Raw genomic sequence first — 18,948 nt, 5'->3', positions numbered from 1 at the left:
GAGAATCGTTGCGATGGAGGAGGAAAAAGAAGCTGGTAGTGATCCAATTAAGTCCAACATTACATAAGGTTACTATGTAACTTAACAGGACCAATTTGTGATAGAGTTCCGGAGTAGCTGGTCAGATAAATTACCTTTCAACACTTTGCAACTCTTACTGAATAACAACAACACACAATTGAAGGCAATTCGGTTTCCCACGCAAAAAGGTTCTCAATATTATATTTCTTAACAAGGCCCATATACAATGAAGCAGGCCTGTTAAAATTGTGTCAGTGTTATTCAACGAAATTAGTTTTAATGGGCCACAAATACAGAAGATCCACTATGTTTCGTTCACAGCACACAACTATATAGCCTTATGTTAAATTAGGGTAAAGTGGTCTCTTAGTTTTGGCCGCCGAGCATATAATTTCTCTCTTTTCTATTCTGTTCTTTCCCTTCTCTCGTGGTTTTTTTTTTTTTACCTCGGCTTCACACTTGATGTCTGATTTAGACTATGTAATAGCAAAAACTGTTGGGTGGGACTATGAGAATACTGTTATATATAATCCGGATCAGTCATCAATATATACTTTCTCTATGCAAAAGGAAAGTAAAAAAGGAACTATTCTTTCCGAGCCATTTATAAGTTTTAAACTTTTAATTGATTGATTTTTATTTGGATCTTGGGGTTTGAAGCTAGAACATTTGTTTCTATGTTTTTATTTTCTACGGATTTTTTTTTTTTAAAAAGAGCTAATAATCAAAACAATAATATTTGTAAATCTCGTATTTAAAACTCGCCGCCGGCCGCCGCTGACTGTTCTTTCCCTTCGGCGACTTTATCCAGTCAGTAACGCGTCGTTCGAAATATTTTTTAGCAATCCCATTAACAACGAATCAGATGAATCAGGCCTGTTAATAGCCCATACCGTTTTATATCTTCTCAAGAAAAAGAAAAAAAATCACATTAATAGAAACTTTGACGCTTCATCTATAATCTCAAACCTATATTTCCAAGTGCATATTCATCAAATCAAACACATGATGAGGAAACAATAATAGTGGCAAATCTCTGAGGTTTGTTCACTCAAATGTTTCTATAGAAAGAGCAAAAACATCTCTTTAAGACTCAAGTCTCTCTATTCGATTGCTGGCTTCGTGATGCTTCTTAACGAGAGTTCTAGTATTGTTGAGCAAGCTGTGTAAGTGAAGTCATGTTCTTGATTTGAATGTAAATAGTTCTAGCTTGAAAACCAAAACATAATTTGCAGATGAGCACAACAGCTCAATGTGATCGGATAATTTGAACTATATGACTCTTATTGGCAATATGATTCCTTGCCTAATCCTAGCTGATATAGGCTTCTCCAAACAACATAGTAGAACAAAAAAAACACAAATTTAAAATAGCATAATTTTTTATTTAAACGTAAAACTTATTGAATCCATTATAATAAGCCTAATTAGTACCCTTTTAGTAAGAAGAAGAACTTGAAATTGGATATCGAACTGAGCCAGCCAGGCTTATGACTAAACCGGTTCAGGTTATAGAAAATATTTGTTGCTGAGATTGGCGACTCAATAAAACATAATTGGTTTAACCGGAGATATGAATAAACTATAGTTTCGATTCACGACGAGTTCATTGCTTGGGCCCTATTTGCCTAAAAACACATATTAATGGGCTTTATAATTTCGGCCCAACTTTTACTGTTCTTTAGTACTTAATTAGGCTCTGCCGCTCTGGTATTCGAGTGTTCATTCGTTCCCACTTCCCAGAGAGAGCAAGCGGAAGGAGACGAAAAGGAAGAGTTAATCACATCACCGGAGAACTCCTTTAGCGAAAGAAAGGTACATTTCATTTCTGTAATAAAAGCAAGTCTTTTTTCTTACAAACCCGTGGTTTGATTTTCATTGTTTAGTTAGGGTTTATGTGCTCTCTTTCAATTGAGTGTACCGTACCTGCTAAAAAAAAGTGATCTTGCTAGTGTCGTTTGATATGGAGCTTTCTAGGGTTTTGTGTGTGTGTGTAATTTTAAGGGTTTTGTTGTGATTATCAGCTGCTTCTGTGCTTGGTCATCGCCAATGGAAAACCCTAGTAAAAGACAGAAGTGCCGTACACAACAAGATGTGGGGGATTCAAGTTCTCCTGGTCTCGTGTCTGGTCTGTGGCTTGAAGATAATACGATGCGTGTGGGATTGCGTTTTAAAGATATAGCTGAGATGAAGAAGGCAGTAGACTGGTGGTCCATTAAGAGGCAGCACAAATGTTTACTGATTAGAGAGATGGACAAGGACATGTATGTGTTTGAGTGTGTGAGATTGGGATGCAAGTGGTCAATTCGTGCTTCTCGAATAAAAGAAGACGGTCTTTTGAAGATAACCAAGTGTACTGGTCCACATACTTGTCACCCTAACGATGCATCAGAATTTAAATTCAAGTTTATAGATAGTGAGATTGAACGTGTGGTCAGGGTACAGCCCATGCTCTCAACTGCAGAGTTAGATAAGTTGTGGGAAGAAAAACATGGCTATTCCCTTGATGGTGTGGAGGAGGTGGACCATGATGCAAAAGGAGTTTTGCGGGCTGCCAAAGAGAAAGCTATCAAAAGAGTCTTTGGAGATTGGGTTAAGAGTTTCGGGTTCACACCCAAGTTAATGTCTGCGCTTCAGTCTTCTAATGGTCTGCTAGTGGACTGGCAATATGATTCTTTGCCTAATACTGAGCACGCCTCTTTCCGTGGTGTGTTTTGGGCATTTTCACAGTCTATCCAAGGGTTCCAGCACTGTAGACCTCTGATCGTTGTGGACACCAAAAACTTGGGAGGTAAATACAAAATGAAACTTATGATTGCCTCTGCGTTTGATGCAGCCAATCAGTATTTTCCTCTTGCCTTTGCGGTTACTAAGGAAGTATCTGTTGATAGCTGGCGCTGGTTTCTCACTAGTATCAGAGACAAGTTAACACAGAGGCAAGGGATTTGCCTTATCTCCAGTCCGGACCCGGACATAGTCACTGTTATTAACGAACCCGGGTCTCAGTGGAAAGAACCCTGGGCTTATCACAGGTTCTGTCTGGATCATCTTTGCTCCCAACTCCGGAGCGTTGCTCCAGACTACGACGACAATATGGAGTATCTTGTGGATAATGGCTGGGACGTCAAGTAAGAAGGAAGAATTTGATTCCTACATGTTGGAGATCAAAGAGAAGAATCCAGAAGCTTGGAAATGGTTAGACCAAATCCCTTCACATCAGTGGGCTCTGGCTCATGACAGTGGTAGTCGGAGATACGGAATCATGAGGATAAAAACTCAATTTCTCTTTGCTGTCTGTAAAAGATTTCCGAAAGCTGCGATGGCAGGGGGTGTGATGCTTCTGTTTGGTAAACTGAGAGACGTTTTTGAGGAGACTTTTAGCCGGACCCGTGGTATGGTTCACAGCGGCTATGTGTACTCAAAATCTGTCATGCGGAAGTTTGACGAGTTAAAGAAAGATTCCAATACTAATTGCGTGATAACGCCATTGGAAAGAGAAGCATATAAGGTCTCAACGGCCTCGAAGAAGCAAAAAAGGTGTATGGATAAGGTTAATGTCTCCACCAGTGAGATTGTTCAGTTGAAGGAGTCAACCTGCACTTGTGGAGAGTTTCAAATGAAAAAGTTCCCATATCTGCACGCTCTAGCTGTCTGTAATAAGCTGAAAATCAACCCGATGCAGTATGTAGATGACTGTTACACTGTTGAACGGTATCACAAAACGTACGCGGCTGCATTTTCTCCTGTTCCTGAGATATCAGCTTGGCCAGAAGCTTCTGGAGTTCCAACATCGCTTGCTCCGGTCATAAACCAGTCAGGTAAGTCTCGGGAAAAGGGCTATTTCATATCTGTACATTTTTAGAAGTGCGAATTTCTACGTCTACAAACTACCAGTGGACATATACTCTAACAAAATTCAAAATTCATACCTATACTTTTGAAATTAAGCCAAATTCAAAGTCCACGCTGACTCAGAATCCACGTGTGTTCTGATGTGGCATCGTCTTCTCCAAACTATGTCGTTTTGCTCCTTTTATTTCGAAAAAATGTCCAAAATAGCAACTCCCTTTATTTGAACCCACAACCTCTATGTCGTTTTAACTCTGCTTTAAACCAGTTGATCCGACAACCGTATACGAAAGTAACACACACTTTTATAATTGTAAACCTAAAAAATTGACCTATTTAATCCATCGTTCACACACATGATCCGACAACCATATACATGGCTCACTCGAATCTTTGTAGCTCCTCGATAAACACAATCAATTTATCACTTATACGTTCATCTTTTCTAGTAATTTTGTGTTAATTAATTTTTAAAGATTCAAATGAAAACAATGGATTATTAAAGTTTTGTTACCAACTGAATGTTTAGTTAGACGATGGATTATCAAACAATGGATTACAGATTTCTGCATCTCAGGTCCATAAGTTATGGAAGAGGAAAAAATCGACGGCATACTACGACGCTCTCACGCGTAATGGCGACGGAGCTGCCTGCTTCAAGCAAGGCATCGCCCTTCTCTTCCTGTGGCAACGCCATGTCCAGAAGAAGAAGAACTCTCGATTTCTTAATTTCAGGGAAGAGGAAGAACAAATGAATTTTAAAAACGAAAATCAAACCATGAACCCTAGATTTCTTATTTTTCCCCTAATTCCAAACGATGTTGATTTATATTATCTAAAACTAGGTATTATTTAGGTTTATAAGTACAAAAGTGTATGTTAGTTTTATATACGGTTGTTGGATCAACTGGTTACAAGCAAACCTACTCCATCGTACAAGTTAAGGGTTCGAACCTAGTGTTTGGCCATTTTGAACATTTTTTTTGCAATAAAAAGAGCAGACCACGTCGTTTGGAGCAGACGATGCCACATTATTATACAAGTTGAGTCTGAGTCAGTATCCGTTAATGTGGACTTTGGAATTTGGCTCAATTTTGAAAGTATATGTATGAATTTTGAATTTTATTAAAGTATATGTCTAAATTGGCACTAGTAGTTTGTATAGGTAGAAATTCGCACTTTTGAAAATGTACATGTATGAAATGGCCCTTTTTCTGGTAAGTCTCTATATATGTACTTGAAACAAATCCGCACTGGTGAGCTGAAAAAGTTAGTTAGACAGATTTGATCAATTAAACAGGGCTGAGGAATTAGGATTATGGCTGGCTTATGTACATTATTAAAAGTCTTACTGAATTATATTTATGTAGTATCTAGCTCTCGACGTTTTGGGAAGTATAGGGTTAAACCGGTTCATGATGTCTAATATTATTGTAGCTTTGTGTTATTGCAGTCTCTTATATATCTGATACCATGTTTGTGTTATCTTGTAAAAGGAAAAGATGATGATGATTATGATGAGGACGAAGATGATGAAGATGATGAAGAAGATGAAGTTGAAGATGAAGAAGAAGATGATGATGAGTGGTAGTATTGAAATAAGCAGCTTGTTTATCAATGAGATATAACATAAGATCAGTAGGATTCCTTGGTGCTCTTTACTTTTTAAACAGCCTTTTGAAGTTTGGGTTTGCTTTACTTCAATCACTTTCTTCTTTTTCTTCACACGTTTAGCTAAAATCAACTCCTTTGAGATAGAACTGCAAAGTCAACAAAACAATAAACCAAATTTGAATTGTCGCCGGTCTAATATATGGACCGGGTCGTAAGGATTTGGGCTCTATCTTTAACTCTTTTATTTTTATTTACCGAACTGATAAAAATTTACACGGCTTCTTCTTTACCACTCAACTTGTTGCGTCTCTGTTTATCTTCCTAATCCGTACAGTGTCTCTTCTCTTCTTTTCTCAAAAAGAAAATGGAATGGATAAATTCACTGCCCAAAATCGAGCTTCATGCTCATCTCAACGGCTCCATTAGAGACTCAACTCTTCTGTAAGTCCCCCAAAACTATCTTCTTTCTTTACGAGTTCTGTTCGTTTATATCTTCCGTATCTGCAACTTCTTGCAGTTGCACTGATCAATTGTGAACGCCCAATTTCGATTCTGAAGTTTTCTTTTAATCTGATGGGTTTTGTTTCTTTTGATGGACAGAGAGCTTGCTAGGGTTCTTGGTGAGAAAGGTGTTATAGTTTTTGCTGATGTTGAACATGTCATTCAGAAGAGTAAAGTCTTTAGCTTTAGAATTCGTTTGTTCTTTATTATGCTGAGTTTGGTGGTCTACTCAAGTGTCACAAGTACGTTTTTCATGTTTGGTCTAGAAGTCAAAAGGTTAAATCTTTCTCGTTTGATGTGTTTTTTTATAGATGGTCGATCTTTGGTTGAAGTCTTCAAGTTGTTTGATTTGATCCATAAGCTCACTACTGATCACAAAACCGTCACTAGGATTACAAGAGAAGTAAAACCCTATTTTTATTTACCATTTACTAGTTTGCTTTTTTTATAAAGTAAATGTTGACTTTAGTGATCTTATCTTGACAGGTTGTAGAAGACTTTGCTTTAGAGAATGTGGTGTATCTTGAGTTAAGAACCACTCCAAAGGTACACAATTTGGCATTACTTTTTGCAATTTCTCCTAAGTTAGATTTTTCTACATTTGAAAAATGGTGTTTGTTGGTAGAGGAATGATTCAATTGGTATGAGTAAACGGTCTTATATGGAAGCTGTAATCGAAGGTTTGAGATCTGTCAGTGAAGTCGATATTGATTTTGTGACGGCATCTGATTCTCAAAAACTGCACAATGCCTGTGATGGAATTGGAAGAAAGAAGATTTATGTTAGGCTTCTTCTCAGTATTGACCGTAGAGAGACAACCGAGTCTGCAATGGAAACTGTAAGTGTTGGCAAAACAAGCAATGCGACTCAAAAACTTAAAGTACTAATGCAGCAAACAGCTCTAACAATCTCCTTTTTTTCACTCATAAGGTTAAGCTCGCATTGGAAATGAGAGATGTTGGGGTAGTTGGTATCGATCTATCAGGGAATCCTCTTATTGGAGACTGGTAACTTCTTTGTAACATTTCTTCTTCTACTTGGTCCTTTGTTTCGCTCTATGAGTTGCTTCTGACCATCTTCCAAGGTACTGTAGGAACACTTTCTTACCTGCATTACAGTTTGCTAAAGACAATGATCTACACATCACTCTTCACTGTGGAGAGGTATTAACTCTTGAAACTCAACTAAACGAGTTTCAAATGTTTTTCATTAGTTTGTCTACTACTTTCTCCATCTTAGTGCATTGTAGGTCCCCAATCCAAAAGAAATCCAATCCATGCTTGATTTCAAACCGCATCGAGTTGGCCATGCTTGTTTCTTCAGAGATGAAGATTTTACAAAATTGAAATCTTTCCGGATTCCGGTAATAGCTTACATTGTTCTTTGTTTCACATCACTTATGATCTAATAACAATATTCTAAACGATTCAATATTCTAATTTTTGCAGATTGAGATATGTCTAACATCCAACATCGTAACCAAATCGATATCTTCCATCGATATACACCATTTCGGTTAGACTTTGTCTTTGTCTTTACTTCCCATTCTCCTTTGTCTATTTTTTTAAATGCATTGAAGCTAAAACTAAAGCTATTGGGATCTTGACATGATCTTCTTAATCTTGATCTTAACAGTTGATCTCTACAAGGCAAACCATCCATTGATTCTATGCACTGATGACTTTGGAGTATTTTCCACAAGCCTCTGCAATGAGTACGCTCTCGCTGTTCGTTCCTTTGGTGAGATCCAGAACCTGAGCTCAAATCCCCACAGTTACAGAGCTTTTCTGTTTCTTGAGTCTGGTGGTTTAGTTTATACATTGTCAAGAATCTAAAGTTGTGCATTTTCCTATGTAGGTCTTAGTAAAAGAGAAACCTTTGCATTGGCTAGAACCGCTATAGAGGCGACGTTTGCAGAAGATGAAGTCAAGCAACAACTTAGGTTGGTTTATGATTCAGCCTCGCCACAGTATGTTTAGTGGCCTCAAACATTACCGGTTTACTTGATTTTCTTAGTTTACACCAAATCGGAACAAAATATGTTTTGGTTTATTGGTTGGTTCGAATTAAGTTCATTCGTCTCCAAAATTTCGGTTATACCATTTTATAAGAAAAAGATTGATTATTTCGGTTCTTATCCCGGTTCGGTATTACAAATCGACGGATCTCGCCACGTGTACAAAAGCATCCCCGTGTTTCACTATTTTTACACGTGTCACAAGTCAAAACCCTCAAGCAGCGAAAACCTAGTCGCCTCTATGATTAGAAATTCGAATTCCAAAGTTACTCAAAATTAAAAATTAAAATTAATGAGGAAGACGAAGACGAAGTCGAAGACGAAGACGAAGCTTTGTTGATCAATGGCGTTTTACAGATCCTTTAGAAAGCTAGTTGAAATCAATCACCGGAAAACAAGACCGTTCTTCACCGCCGCAACCGCTTCATCACCTTCCGGCGGAACCGTCTCTCTGATCCCACCGCAGTTTTCGCCGTTGTTCCCACACTTCTCACATCGATTGTCTCCGATTTCGAAATGGTTCGTTCCTCTTCATGGACCTCTCTTCTTGTCTTCTCCTCCTTGGAAACTGCTTCAGTCTGCCACACCTCTGCATTGGCGCGGAAACGGCGCTGTTTTCAAGAAGGTCGAAGCTCTGAATCTTGGATTGGATCGAATTAGAAGAAGAACTAGGTTTCCAAGACAGTTAGGGTTACAGTCTGTGGCGCCAACGGTGCATCCTGACGACTCGAAGGAGGAGAATGGTGGGGTAATCACGAGTTTTGTTAATGTGCCGAATTCGATATCAATGGCGAGATTAGTATCTGGTCCTGCGCTTTGGTGGTAAGTATATAAGTATCTCTTTATCAGAAGAAAGTGTTGGGGATTGAAGAATCTGAAAACTTGATTGTGGTTGTATTGTAGGATGATCTCGAATGAGATGTATTCTCATGCTTTCGTAGGTTTAGCTGTTTCTGGAGCTAGTGATTGGGTATTCATCTTTCTCTGTGATTTTTGTTTCAACATTGTTTTCGAATCATAATTTTTTGAGATTCTTGATTTTGTAGTTAGATGGTTACATGGCTAGGAGGATGAAGATTAATTCTGTGGTTGGCTCGTACCTTGATCCTCTTGCAGACAAGGTAAATTCTTTTGATCTATTATGGATGTTCTCTGAATGTGTTTAGGGGTTAGGGTTGGTTTCTCTGAAGACATGTGTGAGGTTTCATTTCATCTCAGTTTTCTTGGTTATGCTCGTGTTTAATTTCAGATTCTCATCGGGTGTGTCGCAGTAGCAATGGTGCAGAAGGATCTCTTACATCGTGAGTATTCTTACATCTCTTCTTGTCCTGGTAGATAATAAGATAGCAGTTACGATCAAAATGTTGGCATATCTAGAGTTGACAAAATCGAAGGGATGTATTTTTTCTTGTAAGGAAAATGTGCTTTGATTTTACACTCGAATTGAATGGTCTACAACCTTGGGAAATGTATGTGAGTTTTTGTAGTTTTAATTTTCGTTCCTTTGATCTCCTTGAACAGACCTCTTTTAAACATTGCATGTATTTATATGACGGGGAAACCGACTAATTTAACTAAATTAGTTGCTGAACTTGGCTGTGTTTGTTAGTTAAGGTAGTCCTAGATTGGAATACTGCCTTGCAAAAATCTTAAAAGGCTCTGATACTAAACTTTGTTTTGGTGGATTCATGTGACATTTGTGCTCTAAAGCTGGACTGGTAGGGATTGTGCTGTTACGGGATGTTGCACTCGTCGGTGGTGCAGTTTACCTAAGGGCACTAAACTTGGACTGGAAGGTGAGTTCTTGTAACTTTGAGCTAGACCACTCAACTTATGTCTCTTGCTTTTGGAAACATTGTTGGGCCGCTCAGCCATATGATTTAACAAGAACATGAACTGAACTATTGATGGGAATCATATTGGTCTTGTTTCTTTCAGTGGAAGAGTTGGAGTGATTTCTTCAACCTCGATGGTTCAAGCGCTCAGAAAGTAGAACCATTGTTTATAAGCAAGGTATGATCTCTAGGTGACAGTTTGTTATCATGTTTGCATCTTTGGTTTGCGTAACAGGTTAGTTAACGGAACATGTTCATCAACAGGTGAATACAGTTTTCCAGTTGGCTCTAGTCGCTGGTGCACTACTTCAACCCGAGTTTGGGAATCCAGATACCCAGACATGGATCACTTATCTAAGGTAATAGGTCTTTTTCCAATTACCACGCAGCCTGGACTAATTACTGCCGTTAAGTTACAAACATATGAAGTGTGTTCGCTGAAACCTCGTTATTGGTCTTATTTTGTTTTGTATCCAGCTGGTTAGTTGCTTCAACGACTATGGCTTCAACTGCAGCTTATGGTGTACAATACTGGAAGAAGAGACCTATCTCTATGATCAAGAGATCATAGTGTCCAACCAACGTTTATAAACTCACACGCCGGGCCATATATCGAAAGAAGCTTGAACATGTCTTGTTGTTTTCCGGAATACGCAGCTCTCGCTGTTTTCACTGCTAACATCAATATAGAAAAAGAGACTAGTTGTTTACAAGAGTTGAACAGAGAAGGAGTTGTTGTTTACAAGAAGCCTGCGAACTATTATAAAACGATGTCCTGTTGTTTTCTTGTACAAAAAAAGAGGGGTTCGATTTGTTTTTTCCCGAGCTTCTTGTAAGATTTGTCTGAAAATGAGTAAAGGCGAACTTTGTAAATAAATTGACTTTGGGCTCTTATGACGAGTAAAATCAGTGATACTTGAGTGGGGAGACAAAGAACTTTAACTTTGACCCGAAACATTACGACACTTCTGGAGGCTGTGTACAATTTGAGTGTGTCCAATATCCATAACAACATAAGAGAGGGAAGCAAATTTGTATACACAACAAGATAAAGAGATGGGAGAAAAGAGAAAGACCAAAACACACCCAACTACTAGAAACTAGGGTATGTGGGTCACAACTCACAAGTAGCGTGTCAGAGTTAATAGACCGTGTAACATCTGCCTTTTTTACCATTTATATTATATCTGACCAACAAGCCGTGCATTGGTGCTCCGGTTTGGAAAAAGTAAGATCAGAATCAATCTTGGTGGATCTCATCAAAAGGTGCAGGAGCAAACCTCACGTTTTCAGGCCGTGCAACCACAACTGGTTCATCTGCAAATAGGGCTGTGAGGAATGATGGAGTCTTTAAAGGATGACGGTTAGTCATTCGTGGATAAACCTCAGCCAGAAAGTAGTAAGCGTGACCAGCTATCATACCCTGCAATTGTTGTGGATAGGGTCAAAATTAAGTGGAGGATAAAGATTAAAAGGGATTGGAGAAGAAACTTTTGGATAGTTGAGTATATACCAGAAGATCCACCCAAGCACTGGCACCAACAAGGATAGAGAACCCAAGAAGCACCTGCAATGCCGGATTTTGCAGAAAATGTTATCTCTTCTTTCTGGTTGAAGTTAAAGGGGGAAAAAAGGGAAGCAAGAACTTATAACTCACCCATGGTAGGTAAGCTGCAGTGAAAGTGAACAGACCAAGAAAACTCATGTGAATATAAGGATTTTGTTTGCTCCATACGTATACCTGTAAAACATGAGAGACTATTAGCTGCTGATATCTAGAGATGACTTAAATTTGTGGGAAAACAAGGTGGGATAAAAAAAGTTACCAACCATCATGAAAGTCAATGAGTTGCTGAGAAATATGATTTTAGCAAATGATGCAGACAAGTACGGTATCATTCCACCGATAAGAACAATACCAGTCAAAACAGACGCTCCAAACAGAAGCATGTAAAGGAAATCAGCAGTCTTTCCCCTGAATGAGTTTTCTTCGAGGAGTTTGCAGTACCGTGCAAGAAAGAACATATGGAACATGAAGTCCAAATCTGCCAAAAAAAAAAAAAAAACCAAGAAGATAATGAAATTTTCAATAATAATAAGCAATATCAAACTAGGCAATCAAAAATTACACAATCAATTCAGTCAAATCACTATTAAACGCAGCAGCTAAACGTTGTCAGCAACATAGAGCTAAGTAATGTGACAAAACACACAAAATACGTAAAGCATGAGATGCAAAGGTTCAACTCAATCTAAAAGCTTCAGATTTTGTACAACTGAAAAAGGGAACATTTCAGAAACTAAAGAATCACTACTTTGTGAGTCTACCTACATCAATGAATACACCATATACAGAGCTTTTGTGCAGAGCTACAGAGAGAAAATCCACAAAAGACAGAAACTTGTCGTGTCCAATTTTTGTCTTAAAAGAGTGAGTGTAAGAAAAAAAATTACCCATCTTGCGGAAATACAAGAAATTAGTAACGAGACGCCAATATTGGTATTGCTTCACGAAAAGGGTAGGATTCAAGTAGAGGTTATACGGTGATATAATCTGCACCAATCAGAATATGAAACCCACAAAGGGTCATTTAGGAAGAGAAACAAAATCAAAAATGTCGAATTTCACAAGACAAAAGATTCGGGAATCAGCAGGTACATCGAGGGAACATCCGACGGTGGTGATAACAGCAGCCGTGAGATAAGAGCGAGTGATGATCGGCATCTGTTTATACCATTCTTCTACAGCCTGAGCCATATCCTTCTTCTCCGTAAATCGCAATCGACCCGATCAATCTAACAAGAGTTAAAAAAATTCAAACCGTAATGAACCCCAAACGGAATCAACGAAAAGCTTCTTCTTCGTCTTTTTTCTCAGTGTTTCAGATTTCAAAAAAATTTGACGCTACACAGAAAAGAAAACAAACGAAATCGATACTGTTGAGAGCTTCTTCTTCTTCTTCATTCGTATATTTATTTATTTACGCAAAATTAATTAAATTAAAAGTTTGACATTTGCAGTGTTTTTTTTTTGTTTAATTTTGACCCAAGCCGAACGAATCTAAGCGCGTGGTTGTTACTACCCAATGATAAGAGATTAATGACGTCAAGGGTTAACACTTAACACTAACGTAGAACCTTGTAAATTAATACTCGTTAAACTAATAATCTCTATAAATTAATAAATTTATTCGGTCCCAAGTTGGAATTAGTATAATTTTAGACATAATTCGATAATATAATAAAATAATAATTTTTTTGAAAATCATTTGTAAATATATGGTCCCATCAATAATATAAATTAATAATTATATAAAATTATATAAATATATGTATATATATACACATTAATTTTTATTAGAGTTCATTTTTAATATTTAACTGTATAAAAATCTTTGAGTACTATCTTCAAAACATAATAATTGTTATTTTCATTTCAATTGGTTTTATAAAAATATTAATTATAACGATTAAATTTTATTTTTAAATTTTTTTTAACAAATTAGAAAATTCTCTTTATAAATTAATAATTATTAAATTATCGATAAATTAAAACCTCTATAAATTAATAGAATTTCATGGTCCAAACATTATTAATTTATTAAGGTTTTACTGTAGTTTGCTTAATCGAACCGGAATTTAGTTCTATCAATATAACCAGAACTTCTTTATTTGTACATTAAGTGTTTTTTTTATATACCAAAACTATATTCTAACGATTTTTTTAAAAATGATTTCAGGAGAAATTATTAGATCAATGCTTTAAAGTTAATTTTCTATTTTTATAATTTAAGAATTTTATGACATTAAAAAATAATATATTTGTGCATTATAATCTAACACTGGATTATATTCGGATTCATATATTCTATTAATCCAAGATTGAATAGTACCCTCAGATTTTGAGTTAAAACTGGAATATACAATAATAATCACAGAGAAGAAAAATGTAAATTCTTTTAGAAAGAAAAAAATAATGTTAGAATTTTGAGCATTTTTTTTTTTTTTACTCTTGAGCTTTATCAGCTTTACCAACAAATCCATTATCTATATTCACAGAAGAAGAATCATTCTCAAGCTGACTCAAACCATCTCTTTCTTGAAGAATCTCTGCAGAGTCTGCGTTTGAATCAGAAGCCTTCATTTGCATTGGCTTCATGAGCTGCACCTGCGCACCAGCTGGCTCAACGTTTATATCTGAAGCTTTCATTTGCATTGGCTTCAAACTAACTGCGTTACTGTTTTCATTAGCTGTGATTTCTTCTTGAGCTTGAATCTCCATTGAATCTCTGAATACTTTGCTCAGAAAGCTTACGTCGTCAGACATTACTCCAAATCCTGTCAACAGCTTCGAACCTAGCTGTAGACTTGTCTGTAAAAACCGAAACAAAACAAACTCGTTCAGACCGAAATCTCAGTGTAATCAAGAAAGAGAACCTTTTTTTTTTTACCTCTGCATTTTCGAGGATTGCATCTGTGACTCCTACTTTCTTTAGTTCAAGGAGATGCGGTAAGTCTTGAGCTCTTGCGTAAATCGGACTCTGGTAATATATTAAAAGCAATCATCCTCTGGCAATTTCTCACATGTTTGATTTGATCAAGGAAAGAAGGAAGAGCCAAAAATTACCCCGGGGAAGGCGAGACGGAGTCTTTGAACGGCCTCAGTAGTTCTCTTCTTGCCTTTATACATTATCATGATAGCTTTAGGAGATGAAACACCTGCAGACTGCAAAACCGATGGTCTAGATCCGTCTCCATACAATATCGGGAAACCTTGTTTCCTTGATTCCTACAAACACAACCAACATAAAGAAAGAAACAGTTTAGAGATGCCTACAATTTCATCAGATCACTACCAAGTTATCTGTTTCAGACCTTTACTACAGCAGGATTCAGATCAAAACCAATATAAGGCCATCCCACAAGATCACTATCTGAGACCAATGGCGTCGACAAAAAATTGGCCAGCACCTGCAAAATCATATCGACTTGATAAGAATAAGATCACCCCTCACCACTCAGCACAACTTTTGCAGGAAAGCAAATAATGACTTTTACCTGACCCATTTGTCCAAATCCAATGATGACTATTGATTCACTGACGTCAAAGTTCACATCCTCACCTATTCTCTGCAGAATTGTCAACAGATTCATGACGACTGCAAAATCTTATTTTTCATATAAGAGCACAGATAGAAATTTTTAAAAAGTTACATCTCCAGGATCAAGTTTCTCATCAAGAAAATCAGCAGCTCTTTTGCCAAGTTGGTTAAGATAAGGTGTTAACGCCATAGACAAAACAACTACGATAATGAGCAGCTTGTTCAGCTCATTTGGAAGCACTCCTAGCCTGCACAAATGATATGTAACAATCATGACCACCTAATTAGTAACGGACATGTCGAGTCTAATTTTATGTTTTGAGAATTTTGAGCAGTTAGAAAAGAAACCTGTTGGCTAAAGAGAACACAACAAATGCGAATTCCCCTCCTTGGGAAAGAAGAAAACCGATTCTTACACTTTCTTGTAATGTGAGACCAACTCGGGGACCGATTGCGGTTATGATAAGTGTTTTGATCACAATCAGACCGCCCAAGAGTGAGAGAACATTAGGCCATTCTCGAAACAAAACCTGCAAAAACATGGATAAGAAATGTTTCATATGTTTCACCGGAAACCTTTGAATCTTTATGCGATGCAATATAACATTTTACCTCCATGTCAATGGAAGTTCCTGTGGTCACAAAGAATAAACCAAGAAGTAACCCTCTAAACGGCCTAATATCAGCTTCTATTTGTGTTCGGAAATTTGTTTCCGCTAGAAGTGCACCAGCAAGAAAAGCTCCAAGCTTCAAAGTAAGATTGAGTTAGGGACATTAAAGTGAGGATTTTAGATGAAAAATTATATTTCGGAAGGGGAATTAATTCAAACCGTATCGCTGAAACCAAGCTTTTGAGTCAGAAGTGAAGTCCCAGCAACTGTGAGAAGGCAAAGGGCCACAAAAGCTTCCGAGCTTCTGGTTTCTGCAACAACCTGAATATTGTTTTAAGGTTAGTATTAAGCTCTTGACCAAATAATACAGCGTCCTGTAAAGTTATAAGGACACGAAATAACTTACATCGAAGATTCTACGGAGAAAGAACTTTCCTCCAAGAGAGAGAATGCCCAACCCACCAAGAGCCTTTGCACTTTCTTTTGCAAGCTCCGGCCATATACTTTCCCCACCAAGATTCTTGCAAAATTATGGAGATTCAGATATTAAGTGCAAAGGTTTAATCGATACTAATAAAAGTCACGCATTTTTTTATAGCTTTGTCTAAACAATACTCCACAAAAGCTCAAAAAAGTAGATAGCCAAGTTACCTGGCTTTCCAACACCGGAAGAACGACTAGTAACGGTACAACAGCTATATCCTGCAAACAATGGAATGAGTAAGGGAAACGTTTGTCTAATTCAGGAGTTTGCACAAGATTTTTGCATATCTTGGATGAATTTTTAAAACACATATTTTCATAACTTATGAGTATCGGATAACAAGTCATAGAATAGAATACAGGGATTAATAAAGGATAAGCAAAACCTGTAGAAGAAGAATTCCCAAGGTTGCTGAGCCAAATCTTGTAGGGAGCTCACCTTTTTCTGCAAGAAGCTATACACTTCGAAATTGTCAGTAGAAATATAAATTCTTGATTGAGTTTGCCTCTTCTCGTTACCAATGTACAAATATGACTTAAAAGTCTTGCAACTGTGATAATACCTGTAGAACAAAAGCTGAAGATGACAATGAAAGAGCAGCGCCAATGACTACGGCCTCATCAATGCTTCTAATGTTGACCTGGAGTTTTACAGAAAGTATAGATCATACTAGCATATATCTGAAGAAGTCCAGCATAAAGCATCTGAGATTGCGAAAACATGCGTCTGCTAAAATTTTAAATACATGGAACAAAATCTTAAGAACACCCCAAGTGAAAAGCCTTACCAAGTCATTCCTTGAATGAAAAAGGAATTCAAGAATTCGTGTTCCTATGGCTCCATTAGGTGGGAGTTCAAAAGCAGTGAATGCAAGCGTGCATAACAAAACCTTTAAAACAAGGAAAAGGGTCAGTGTAAAACAATACAATGTAAGGTAACGTTAAACAAATGATGTATGACACTAACATCTTTGCAAACAATGATATAGCAATTGTGATATGGTCTATAAAGTTTCATAACAAAGTCTTAGAGATTATTGACTCTTGAGATGTTTATCTGACAAAAGTGAAGATATAAGAAGAAATGTAAACGGTTTAAGGTCCAAACCTGAGTTAGTCCCATGCCAAAAGCATATTTTGCGAGAGCTTTGAGACGTGCAAGTGAAAGCTCTAGACCCATCTCAAAGAGCTGCCAAAGATAATCAGGAAAAGCAGAGTCATTACCACTTATTCGATGATGCGTAAAGCTTTTCAATCAACGACATGAATCAAATGCTCACCAGGAAAAGAATCCCCCATTCCGAAAGAACTTTAACATCTGTGAGATTTCTAATCAAACCAAATTGATTGAGGACAACACCAGCAAAGAAGAAACCAAGTATCTGGGAGACCATCAAAACTACAAATATTATCGCCAAGTAGTAATAACCAAGACTATAAAGTAACCCCATGTAGTAGTATATTGTGTTATACCGGACTGGCTTTGAGGATTCTGAATGCAGGGACAATAATAACAGTGACCATCAAGAAGGTCAAAGTATCGAATCCAAGATCATTGATTACATCAACAGCACTTGCTACATCATAAGTATGTACCACTCTCCTCCCGGAGGATTCAGACCATCTACCTTGGAAATAGAATCTTCTAGAAGTATCCAAAAAAACCCTTCTTTTAACTAAATCTGTACCCCCAAAAGAATGCAACTTGAACCCACAGTTTGCGCCTTCCGAATACACAGGCACACACGACGATTTCACCGTGAAAACACAATGCTTCAATCGACCACTGTGTTGTTTAACTATCTCATACCCCTGCAATCGAATCAAACCCACTAAAATCAGAACCCAAGAGATTCAACAAAACAGGAATCACTGTCACCAATATCAAGACTTTCACATAAAGAAGTGATTTTTATCCCAGTCAGCCGGAGAAGAAGAAGAAGAATACCTTGGGAGAGGGGCAACAAGAGATGGACCCTAGCATAGTACTAATTGCCATTTTTGAGATGAAATCCACAGAACTAAAAAAAAAGAAAAGAGCCTAAAGGCAATAACTTTTGTCACCCATAAACCCTAAAGACTCAAAACTTTTAATTTTTCAGATAATATTAGTACAGAACAAATACACCGACGAAGAAATTGACTAAAAGCTAAGGAAGACAATAGACCACGTCAGAGACGAGAACACCTTGCGTGTATTCTCGCCAGATATACGATTCTATATACGTATACATGCATAGGGAGTGAGAAAGGAGGGAAATTTTCAAGTCTAGAGAGATAAAAGATTCATTTTTTTTTTTTTTTATAAATCTCATTATTTTTTGTGGATAAAACTAAAGAAGTCACTGATAATGAAGCGTCGTTACAAGCCACACAGACAGATTCTGATTGTAGAAGAAGACAATCCTTTTGGTTCTTCTGTTGCTAACATGTAACCGGTTATTGGTCCGGTTTAGTAAACGGCTACTATACTTTGCACGTGCCATTATGTTTTGTGTTTTTTATTCACGGGCCGAACTTTTTGTTTGGTGGGCCTCATATGAGCTCACCAAATTTTTTGTTTTTTTTTTATATAATTTTGATTTTTTTTTCACATATTTAATTTTGATTATGTCGAAACAATTGTTTACAAAGTTTGAAGAACAACAAGAAATGTATAATTATCAGTCAGAAAATAAATAAAAACAAATTTAAACGTTCTCAAACCTAAAACGTGCAGCTTAAGAAACGAAATAAAACCTAAAAAAAATTTGAAAAATAAGAGGAGGAAGGGAAAACAATTGGATTCAGTTACTCAATAAATTTCTCCGTAAGTTCTTCTTAAACTGTTCAGGAAATAGAACCGCACGCCACTCCTCTTCGGATCTTTTTATCAAACCACCAGCTTCCGGAGCTGCCTTCATATTTTGTTTCGG

The 18,948-nt window shown here is 37.2% G+C and overlaps 4 protein-coding genes and 1 pseudogene across 6 annotated transcripts; 3 read left to right on the top strand and 2 right to left on the bottom strand.

Moving 5' to 3' along the window:
* Positions 1-1,737: 1,737 nt before the first annotated feature.
* Positions 1,738-5,595, top strand: LOC104737342 (uncharacterized; annotated as a pseudogene). Its single transcript, XR_015578337.1, has 3 exons — positions 1,738-1,836; positions 2,046-3,839; positions 5,367-5,595. The product of XR_015578337.1 is annotated as an uncharacterized LOC104737342 (transcript).
* Positions 5,568-8,110, top strand: LOC104737341 (N6-mAMP deaminase). 2 transcript variants are annotated; one of them, XM_010457492.3, is made up of 11 exons: positions 5,568-5,925; positions 6,085-6,155; positions 6,297-6,388; positions 6,472-6,531; positions 6,611-6,823; positions 6,916-6,992; positions 7,079-7,148; positions 7,235-7,348; positions 7,434-7,500; positions 7,621-7,725; positions 7,843-8,110. In XM_010457492.3, exons 1-11 carry the CDS (start codon positions 5,849-5,851, stop codon positions 7,962-7,964), a joined length of 1,068 nt encoding a protein of 355 aa, XP_010455794.1. In that variant the 5' UTR covers positions 5,568-5,848; the 3' UTR covers positions 7,965-8,110. The 2 variants fall into 2 exon arrangements, 1 of the variants encoding a protein (XP_010455794.1); XR_015578338.1 differs by having other exon boundaries at positions 5,751-5,925; positions 7,225-7,348.
* Positions 8,111-8,195: 85 nt separating this feature from the next.
* Positions 8,196-10,714, top strand: LOC104737339 (cardiolipin synthase (CMP-forming)). The gene is made up of 8 exons (XM_010457486.3): positions 8,196-8,824; positions 8,906-8,972; positions 9,049-9,123; positions 9,252-9,303; positions 9,713-9,798; positions 9,941-10,015; positions 10,102-10,196; positions 10,315-10,714. Exons 1-8 carry the CDS (start codon positions 8,346-8,348, stop codon positions 10,406-10,408), a joined length of 1,023 nt encoding a protein of 340 aa, XP_010455788.1. The 5' UTR covers positions 8,196-8,345; the 3' UTR covers positions 10,409-10,714.
* Positions 10,715-10,753: 39 nt separating this feature from the next.
* On the bottom strand, positions 10,754-12,936 carry LOC104737340 (derlin-2.2). Its single transcript, XM_010457490.3, has 6 exons — positions 12,497-12,936; positions 12,292-12,391; positions 11,668-11,882; positions 11,495-11,578; positions 11,351-11,404; positions 10,754-11,260 (listed from the first exon to the last, which is right to left on the bottom strand). Exons 1-6 carry the CDS (start codon positions 12,593-12,595, stop codon positions 11,078-11,080), a joined length of 735 nt encoding a protein of 244 aa, XP_010455792.1. The 5' UTR covers positions 12,596-12,936; the 3' UTR covers positions 10,754-11,077.
* Positions 12,937-13,687: 751 nt separating this feature from the next.
* Positions 13,688-18,459, bottom strand: LOC109124494 (K(+) efflux antiporter 3, chloroplastic). Its single transcript, XM_010457485.3, has 18 exons — positions 17,982-18,459; positions 17,507-17,845; positions 17,314-17,415; positions 17,142-17,222; positions 16,822-16,923; positions 16,597-16,674; positions 16,420-16,488; positions 16,202-16,252; positions 15,957-16,070; positions 15,770-15,871; positions 15,552-15,686; positions 15,288-15,469; positions 15,052-15,187; positions 14,896-14,967; positions 14,713-14,808; positions 14,465-14,626; positions 14,289-14,378; positions 13,688-14,209 (listed from the first exon to the last, which is right to left on the bottom strand). The coding sequence occupies exons 1-18, from the start codon at positions 18,030-18,032 to the stop codon at positions 13,844-13,846; spliced, it is 2,328 nt and encodes a 775-aa protein (XP_010455787.1). The 5' UTR covers positions 18,033-18,459; the 3' UTR covers positions 13,688-13,843.
* Between the last annotated feature and the right edge of the window lie 489 nt (positions 18,460-18,948).

The sequence above is a fragment of the Camelina sativa genome, chromosome 13, assembly GCF_030686135.1.
Source record: "Camelina sativa cultivar CO46 ecotype springtype chromosome 13, ASM3068613v1".
Lineage (NCBI taxonomy): Eukaryota > Viridiplantae > Streptophyta > Magnoliopsida > Brassicales > Brassicaceae > Camelina > Camelina sativa.
The sequence above is the reverse complement of the archived record's forward strand: the minus strand, read 5'-3'. Positions and strand labels throughout refer to the sequence as shown.

Coding starts and splice junctions, on each gene's coding strand:
- LOC104737341 (XM_010457492.3), top strand. CDS start 5,849: ATGGAATGGATAAATTCACTGCCCAAAATCGAGCTTCATGCTCATCTC. Junction 7,149..7,234: donor TCACTCTTCACTGTGGAGAG/GTATTAACTCTT, acceptor AGTGCATTGTAG/GTCCCCAATCCAAAAGAAAT. Junction 7,501..7,620: donor CATCGATATACACCATTTCG/GTTAGACTTTGT, acceptor TGATCTTAACAG/TTGATCTCTACAAGGCAAAC.
- LOC104737339 (XM_010457486.3), top strand. CDS start 8,346: ATGGCGTTTTACAGATCCTTTAGAAAGCTAGTTGAAATCAATCACCGG. Junction 9,124..9,251: donor TTGATCCTCTTGCAGACAAG/GTAAATTCTTTT, acceptor GTTTAATTTCAG/ATTCTCATCGGGTGTGTCGC. Junction 10,016..10,101: donor AACCATTGTTTATAAGCAAG/GTATGATCTCTA, acceptor GTTCATCAACAG/GTGAATACAGTTTTCCAGTT.
- LOC104737340 (XM_010457490.3), bottom strand. CDS start 12,595: ATGGCTCAGGCTGTAGAAGAATGGTATAAACAGATGCCGATCATCACT. Junction 12,392..12,496: donor CCGTCGGATGTTCCCTCGAT/GTACCTGCTGAT, acceptor TGATTGGTGCAG/ATTATATCACCGTATAACCT. Junction 11,405..11,494: donor CTGCAGCTTACCTACCATGG/GTGAGTTATAAG, acceptor CCGGCATTGCAG/GTGCTTCTTGGGTTCTCTAT.
- LOC109124494 (XM_010457485.3), bottom strand. CDS start 18,032: ATGGCAATTAGTACTATGCTAGGGTCCATCTCTTGTTGCCCCTCTCCC. Junction 17,416..17,506: donor GAATCCTCAAAGCCAGTCCG/GTATAACACAAT, acceptor ATGGTCTCCCAG/ATACTTGGTTTCTTCTTTGC. Junction 14,968..15,051: donor AGAAACTTGATCCTGGAGAT/GTAACTTTTTAA, acceptor ACAATTCTGCAG/AGAATAGGTGAGGATGTGAA.